Raw genomic sequence first — 9,001 nt, forward strand, 5'->3', positions numbered from 1 at the left:
GCTGTTGATTTGTGTTGCAGTTTAAAGCATCAGTGGATCAGCATTGTCACTACAGTGTGAGAGTGTGATCTGGAAATGTCCATACCCTGCTGTGGGAGCAATAAACAGAACAGTCAGCAAACATCACACTTGGGCTGCAGTACACAGAAAACAGAAATTATCAAGCCAGGTACACTGCAGAGATGTTTTGGTTAAGAGTTAAAGGGTGTGGGAAGTTTTCACTGTTTGCTGTAACAAATCCTGGGCTGCTCCTGCAGAAACCTTCACTTGTATTGAATTTGTTCACATATTCTGTGGCTTTTGTAACATGTCAGTCCCTGGCATCTTCTGATATCAACCCCTGAGTTCTGAGGAACATATAAAACTCACAAAACTCAGCAGAAAAGAATTTAGAATAAGCTCAGGATTTCCAAAATATCTAAAGTTTTTAACCTCAAATGGTACATAATCTCTCTGAGGGCCACTGTCAGTTCATAAATACCCCAGTATGTGAGCTGCCAGTCTGAGGCAGGTTTGGGTGCCTGTGACAGCTGATGTCACTCTGTCTCAGCCTCCCTGACAAGGAAGATATTTTGTATTGCCTTTGTGTCAGCTGCAGAACAAATAAGTAAAACAATGCTGTGGAGAAAACATATCACTTTAAAAGGCACAGAAAATAGCTTCTCTGAAGGGCTGATTGCAGTGTTGACAATGTCACAGCTTCTTATTTTCTCTTCAGCCGTTATTGATAACACTTGTGCTGACGTGCCTGTCACATGTGTCTGCAATGATAGTCCATAAATATTATCAGAATAGCATTCAAAGGCCAGTTTCCCATCTTAGTGTTTCTTGGCTTGTGAAGAATTGATAAGTCCTTGCCCTGCTAAATATCATTTGGAGAATAATCAGTTTGGGCCCCTAGTGACATTGTGTGTCCTGCAATGAGTCAGTAGCTGCTCAGTGGCTTGTCCTGTCCTGAACTAAAGACAAAATCCAGGTTTCCTTCTCAGGAGTTTGCAGAAAAGGTTGTTGCAAAGCAACAAGAGTTTTCTGGGCAGGAAGCTCTATAGGAACATGGCGTGCTTCCAGTGGCAGGAGAGCTGGAAGGAGACCAAGCCACTTCTTTTCAGTGGTTTTGGTGAAAATGAAATGTGCACAGCAGGCTATTATGTGTCAAAAGAGGACTGTCAGAATAAGGACGTCTAACATAAACTCAGGTTAGCCTCATCTTCAAGATATGAAATTCTTCACAGCCAAACAACAACATTTTTCTTTGGTGGCTTTATTGCCCCAGCTCTGTATGGAATGGCTCTCTGTGAGCTGGAAAGGACTCAGTGGAGCGCACTAGAATCCTGTGGGTGACAACTGCTGCATAAACATGTGGGGTTTTTTCATCTTCTTTCTTTCTTCTTTTTTTAACAGTTGCTAAGAAAAACTCTCCAGGGTATGTTTAAAATACTGTTTTTCAGTTTTGCATAGACAGAATGAGAACTTACAGAGAACTCCCACCACACTCGTGAATTCAAGCACATGAATGCATTGCAATTATGCTGTTCACAAATCTCCATCTGAAATCACCACTCCAAAGTGGCCTAAATTTTATCATTTCATCGCATATAAATGTCTGATTAGTTGATTAGGATAAAAAGATTACAAAAATAAAAAAAAAATTTACAGAACCATATTATGGTATTACAAACAAGACTGAAAAAAACTAAGTGTGTCTGTAAGAAGTATAAAACACATTCAGAACAAACATAACAATGGTAATTTGCAACTAATACTAAGGGTAGAAGGCAATAACAACAAATAAGAAATATGTGGTATAGTCTAAAATTAGTGTAATTACTGGTTATTGTGCTTGCTTCAAGTATGGATACAGTAAAACGAAAGAACTGGGAGGCTACAGATCTGGCAAATGAAATCAGGCATAAAAAATTTTGGCACACATTTGATCCTTATAGTCTAAAGATTCTTGGGAAAATTTGTTTTTTTGTGGATTCTGGGCCATATTGTTGATACAGAATCTTGAAAATGAGAGCATGGTACCAGTGTTTAGTACTGAAATACGTGCGAGGGACTTTGGACAATCCTGAATCTTAGACTGTGGGTCTCTGGATCAGGAGTGTCATTATGGGGGCACACAAATGGCATAATGTCAGGATCTGAATTGAACCCCTGGGTGTAACCCCAGCACAGATTACTGCAATAATGATACAACCAGATTTGTTGCTTATTTCCTGACCTGTTTTTTCCTGTGCCATGACTCCTTTTCTTTCCTCTCTCTTCTTGCTTCACCCGCCATAAAAAAGCCAACCCTGAGCAGAACTGTGTTGCTCTGAGGTTCAGTGGAGGAGATGCTGGGAAGCATAAGGGAAGAAGGAATTCTTCCCTCTCCACCTACCAAAGGAGAAGAAGAGCTACTTGAGAGTTCTTCTGTCTCACATGATGAAATGAAAAATTGCCAACAGAGTGAATTTCTTTCTGTACTGAACAAAAAGTTTGTCCTATAACAAGGAACACTACTATTTTTGTTTCTTTGTGTGATGATGACACAAAATCTCCCAGACCATCCCTCTGGGTGGGTGTGTACAGCCACAAGAACTCCCTTCACACACACACTGCAGAGAGTTGTTACCAATGGCTGAACAAAAGGTCAGCAAGCTGCAAAACTGCTTTTATTACAATGTAGCACATAAACAGAACCACTAGAACGATTCCCTTTTTCTACAAAATCATGTGGCTTCTTTACCCAACATCATCTTTTGTCCAGGATTAATCCAAATTATACTTAATGACACATGATGTGGTGCCAGTATTTAATCTCAGTTCAAAACCAGCCCTCCACTGGTGATCTTTTCACAGCTGCAGGAAGCATCCTGCAGAGAATGCTTTCATCATTTACAGCCATGTATTCATATGTCTATTTAATTAATTAGGGTTGGCTCCTTCTGAAGTATATTGCTGCTTTATTAATGGTTGTATGCTTACATCAATGCAAACAAATGAAAGGGAAAGCAGACAGTGGTTTAGGAGCTGTGAAGCTGAGATAAACTCCTTTATTTCTTAGAAAACCCACTGATCCTGGAGAGATCAACAGGTTCTTCCATATTTCCAACTATTCTGCTATGATCACATATCTATGACTCTTTCTTTATGACCTCAGAGGCTTTGAAGTAAGTTTTCCTCCAGGAGAACATAAAATTTGGCCTCATTTAACATCAGGTGAAAAAAAGAGCAGGAAGATATTGGTCTTTTGGTCTTACCTCCATAATATCAGAGCAAGATGGTTATAAGCCACGATTTGCAGGAAAATTTTCAGCTCTAAAGAGTTTGATTATGTCTCCTGAACAGAATCTTGAGGTTGAGAATAGACTGCTATTCATAGAGTGGATACTCTGCTACAGACTGCATTTACCACACATAATTTTTAATACACTGAAATGAGACTGGCTGCCCTTTTTTTTTGGATGCTTTGTCACTTTGGAGGGAAAGGAGTCATATAGGTGAGGGTATTAGCTATCTAAATGCACCTGTCATCAATATTTGTGCAAAGAACATATAGGTGTGCCCAGAGCAGGCAGCAAACTGCTCAGAGACAGCCTGAAAACACAAGAGTCTTCCTTAATTTGGGTTTGCCTTTTCAACCAGTGATGCAAAATTGGACGACACTACCTAAACTTATCTTACTTCACAGCTTTAATGAAAATGGTTTGCTTTATAGTATTTAAGCTCCGCAAGTCTGTGAGTTCTCAAGTGCTACGAAAAACCTTCCCCACAACATGCACTTTATGTATGGCTTTAATTATCCACAGTGTTACTCTACTGAGGATGTTCTGTGGTGCCTGTTTGCTGTGTTGATTGGAAGTTCCTGGCAGGATCACTGACAGTCATTAGTCCTGCTGGAAGAAAACTGCTCCAGTGTTTGGGCTGAGGATCTGAACAAGGCACTCTGTGGCAGTGAGCATTACAGGGCTTAAAATACCCCCCAATTCTCCAGTGCCTTGACCCACCTGTAATTGCCTACTCCAGAACACACAGATTCCAAACTGTTTTATTACTAGTGCTAACACTCCACAGCAGTAGCATTTACTTACCTTTCCCAAGTGAAACAAATGTCCAGAACAGTACCTAGCAAAAAATCAAAGAGTGCTCCTCTAAGAGCTTCACCTTTTTGAACTGCCAAAAAATAAAAACTGTTGACAGAAAAATTACTCTGATTTTGCCACCGCTATTTGTTTTTTTCCAGGCTGCACCAGTGTGCAGTTTTCACACACTGCCATCTGTTGTTACAGGGTGCCTGTGTCACTTCTATGCTGTGCAGTTTGGGTTTCTGTTCCAGCAGCAAACATCCTTCCCAAGAACTCTGCTAAATTGGAAGAACTGCTTTAATTCATGCATGCAGCGAGATTCCAACAACTCTGCTTTCACTCGTGGCCACAGCCAAAGTAATGTTGCTTTTAATCCCACTTCACTTATTTCAATAGTGAAGTTTGTATCTTTATTTAGTCCAGAGCCAGAGGATTCAGGTTCTGAGTAGTAAACTTACAGCAAAACACACATACCACAAACATCACATATATTTACACACACCAAAATTACAAAGGATCCTGTCAGTGCACAAATATATTTACAAACACTGCCCTGCTTATTTAAACAGCTGTTTCAGAATCTGTATGTTTAGCTGCAGTTTGCATATATATAGGTTATGGATTTGAGTCCAGCATCTGATGAGTTAGCACCTTGTTCCCTAAATCTGAACTAGAGAAAATAGAACATAATGTTCCAGAAGCTAGCAGGAAGGTAAAATGATTTGTGTGGGATCAAATAAGGGGCAATTTTGTGTTGGGAGAGCAGCCTGAAGCACCCAGGCACATATGACAGGCAGATACACACTCACAAACCAGTTGGCAGCTGGAGGAATTAAGGGAGACAGGAATTGGCCTAGACCTACGGAATTACAGATGAATATCCATGACTCAGAGCAGCTCACACTTTGCAGCTATCAAAGTTCTGAAAATGCTTGTGAGAGATGCAACCGTTCCGACTGCCCAAGCTGGATTACCTGCAGTTGTGATTTTTGTGTGTTAGAACTGGTCAGAGCACAAACCTGGATATTGAAGAGTTGGACACAAAAGAAATCCTTTGTGCTTGAAACCATGTGGGAAAAACTCCCAAAAGACCACAAGTTTTTGGCTTGGGAAGAGAAGGATCTAAGCAAAACACACTCAAGAACTCGTGTGTTCAAAAACACAGAAATGCACAGCAGAGATAGTAATTTGTCGTATCCATATAAATATAATTTTATTTGCATATCCAAATACAGGATATTTATTTAAACAAAAACTGTACTCTCACAATTTAAAAAACAAGTTCACTTGCCATTTAAAAACCAGTCTTAATATCTGCATCTGCCAGTTTTACTCCCCAAATGTTAGAGAACTTTCAGCTTCTTTCTGTTCTTTATGCAATTGTTTTGCCCTGTTCTTCAGATCCTCTGCCTTGGCATCATTCTTCTGAACGCCATCTCCCAGTTTGTACATGCGGCTGGCGTTGGCACAAGCCCACACGTGCCCCAGCTCACAGCCCTTCAGCGAGTACTTCAAGGCACTGCTCATGTCCTTGGGGACCCCAGCAGCTCCCTGCAGGTATATCACACTCAGGTTGAAGCAGCTGGGAGCAAAACTGCCATCACAGGCTTTTGTGTAATAGTCTCTAGCAGCAACAGGGTCAGGCTGATCACCGTTGGCTCTCCCGTCCTGGGCCAGCAGCCCAGCGCTGTGACATGCATTTGCTGACTTCTTCCCACCTTTCTCACACGACTTGATGAAGGATTTGTAGGCAGCTTTCAAATCTGGGCTGAGTCCACCTGTTGGTCAAGACATTACTGTGAGGACATGTTAAAACAGCTGGGAGCTTTCTGCTTTGCAGGATGCTTCCCACTGGAAACACAGCATCCATCACTTTAGATACTACACTCAACATTTAGGACTTCAGAGACACTACTGTTGTCTCAGTGACGAACATTCTGCTAATGTCTTTGACTTAGAAAACTGTCCTCCACTCACCAGTAAGCACAACAGCACTGGTATCCAAAAAATAATCCAGATCCACAAAACACTCTTTCCATTACTACATCCTTTACATTACTACAACACTCTTTACATTACTACATACATGGTTTTATTACCGTACACTAGGCAAATATTATTTTGCCAGTATACACCAAGGTTGTTACTGGTTTTGAACTACAGTAATAATATTGTTCCTTACTAGTACCTTCATTTGGAAGATCTCTGTCTAATTTAAGCTTTCCATTACTGTGCCAGCAAATACATTTTGAACAGCCTTGGGGACTACTGAGGTATGCATATTACTAGTCTTTGAGTTTCCTTCTTTCTTACTTTCTTCTGTCTGACAAGAAGAAATGTTGTGAACTGAATATGCAACAACACTGAGCACTGGCTGTACGTACCTGTCAAACAGTTGTAATTATAAAAAAAAATACATAGTTAACGTAAAGCTGATTTTTCAGAAGGAAGCAATTTTAGGTTTTCCATCCTCCCCCAACTTTTATGAGGTGACCATGAAAGGGGCGGGACAGGTAGTTGCTCCTTCAAGGTCAGGAGGACAGGCAGGTGTGCGGGTGGCCAGCAATCGGAGCAGGTTGCCCGGGGAGGCGGTGGAGTCACCTGCGGCCCGAGCCCCAGAACCCCCCTGCCCACCTTTGCCGAGGGCCTGGTAGGCCCCCAGTTTGTAGCAGCTCTCGCTGTGCCCGTGCACCTCGCAGTTGTCGCGCAGCACCCGCGCCGCCGCCACGAAGTCCTTCCTGACAGAGTCCAGGTAATCGGCGAAGCGCTGGCAGCCTGCAAGGCACGGCACACGGGCTGAGCCTCCTGCCGGCCCCGCGGCGGGCGGCGAGCGGGGGGCGGCGGCAGGGCCTTACCGTCCGGGTCCTTCTCCTTGAAGCACTGGTAGCTGTACTCCACGTGCAGGTTCTCCAGGTACGCCCGCACCTCCTCCTCGTCCGCGAAGTTGATGAAGCCGGCCATGGCCGCGCTGGGTCACGCCGCGATCGCGGCGGCGCCTCCGGTGAGCGCCGAGCGCTCGATTCGGCACCGCCCCCCGGGGCCGCCCCTTCCCCGACCGCCCGTGCCGTACCCGGCCCCGCCTCCGCCCGCCCCTTCCCCGCCCGCTGCGACCGCCCGTACCGGCCCCGTACCCGGCCCCGCCTCCGCCCGCTTCTCCTGCCCCTTTGCCGGCCGCTCCTCCAGTCACTCCCCAGCCTCTCTTCGCGTCCGTTCCCTTACAGCTCCTCTCGTTACTTCCGTGCGCTCCCGGGGTCGTCGGGAACTCTGAGGGTTCAGCAGTTTTAAGCGATAACACACTGCTAGAACTTTACTTTCAGAGTTTGCGCCATGCGTATTCCCGATGTCTGATTCAGCACAACCCAGAGACTGAGACATGACAGTCGCGCTCTGCATGGCCTAGGAGCAGGGCTGCTTTCCCTGTTCCTCAGTCCGCCTCCTGCACACTTTTGTCTGGATTAACAGCTCGATAATTTCCAAATCCGTTTTAGAACAGAAGTGCTGCTGTGAGAGACTGCTCCCAGCCCCCACTCCTTTCTGCGGTACCACAAAAGCTCTCCCAGGTGCTTTTTGAAGTAGTGGAACCTGCACTGAGCAGGCAGTGCTGGGGCACTGGGAACACCCAGAAACGGGTAAGGACTGAACACACAACCAACCCTGCTTCTCCTGGATCTGAGAATCCCCCTGCCATGGGCAGGGACACCTTCCACTCTCCCAGGTTGCTCAAAGCCCCATCCAACCTGGCCTTGAACACTTCCAGGGATGGGCACCCATAACATTATGGATTAATTTAACCCAAATGTGATAACAGAATACTTACAGAAAACATGGCACACCCCAAATGTGATAACAGAATACTTACAGAAAACATGGCACACTATCTAATTCCAGCAGTTCTGAGCACAAATTGAATTTTTTGTGAGTAAAGTAGCACATTAGAAATCTGTGTGAAGAATTGCTTAAAATCAATCCAAGCTTGAGTTAAAATAAATTTCAAAGAATATTTGCAATATTTGCAAATGCCTTGTCCCAAATTATTTAGTAGAGTAACACCAGCTTGTCGAGTTTTTTGGGATAAATAAAACTCAGTTAAATCCTGTGCAGTCTCCCATAGAAAGAAGCCTTATCCTTTATTAAGGACTAGAGCTACCAGGACTAGCTGGACTGGCAGCAAATCCTGTCAGGTGTATAGCTGAAACACCAGTTACATCTTCTATAGTATTTCCTTAAAACTTTTTAGACTGTTAAAAATTTGGTTTGAAGTTAAAACACATTTTCCATGTGCAGCTAAAGTCTTGTTTCCAATATGTATTGACCAAAACTCACTGCCACATGTGTGAGACTGCAGGAAGAAGTTACACATTGCTTGGCCAGTGCTGGCTGCAATCTGAGAAGGTTCGTGTGAACCTCCATCCTGGATGGGGCCTTTAGAAGGTGAACTGCTTTTGTACCAGCAATACTGTTTCTCTGAAAATCCAGCATTTCAGTTTGCACAGGCTCAGTAGAAATTCCTTGAGTTTATTAAAGTCCTTGAAGAGTCTGCTCTTGCTGGTATTTTCTTTGCAGCTCCTGATGCCAATGCTGAGCCTGTGCCAACTCAACCATATGGCTGCTCCAGACCAGGAGTGGATTCCTGAGTACAGGCTAAGAACAGGCACTGGGAGCAGGGGGTCAGGCTGTCACTGAAAGTTTTCACTGCCTGAGCCCAGTTCCTATCATAAATTCGGAAAACAAGACATCTGGTGATAGGTCAGAGTGAATCAGTGAATTTAAAAGCCATTGAAAGAACAGTCTGGAAGCTTGCAAAGACATTATGAAGTGGAAGAAACATGTAATGGACTAAGAATAATAGTATGAGCTGCTTCCTTATCTAAGCTAATATCTGTGCCCATAATTATATAAGTTGTTTCTTCTAAGCAGATTAGGTTTTTAAG

General features: G+C 43.7%; 1 protein-coding gene across 2 annotated transcripts; it reads right to left on the reverse strand.

The window, feature by feature from the left end:
- Window positions 1-5,276: 5,276 nt before the first annotated feature.
- Window positions 5,277-7,521, reverse strand: LOC131559950 (cytochrome c oxidase assembly factor 7). Of its 2 annotated transcripts, XM_058808535.1 has the most exons (4): window positions 7,202-7,521; window positions 6,926-7,038; window positions 6,705-6,845; window positions 5,277-5,848 (listed from the first exon to the last, which is right to left on the reverse strand). In XM_058808535.1, the coding sequence occupies exons 2-4, from the start codon at window positions 7,029-7,031 to the stop codon at window positions 5,400-5,402; spliced, it is 696 nt and encodes a 231-aa protein (XP_058664518.1). In that variant the 5' UTR covers window positions 7,032-7,038; window positions 7,202-7,521; the 3' UTR covers window positions 5,277-5,399. The 2 variants fall into 2 exon arrangements, with proteins under 2 accessions (XP_058664518.1, XP_058664519.1); XM_058808536.1 differs by lacking the exon at window positions 7,202-7,521 and having other exon boundaries at window positions 6,926-7,121.
- Window positions 7,522-9,001: the final 1,480 nt, after the last annotated feature.

This window comes from Ammospiza caudacuta, chromosome 7 (assembly GCF_027887145.1).
Source record: "Ammospiza caudacuta isolate bAmmCau1 chromosome 7, bAmmCau1.pri, whole genome shotgun sequence".
Taxonomy (NCBI): domain Eukaryota; kingdom Metazoa; phylum Chordata; class Aves; order Passeriformes; family Passerellidae; genus Ammospiza; species Ammospiza caudacuta.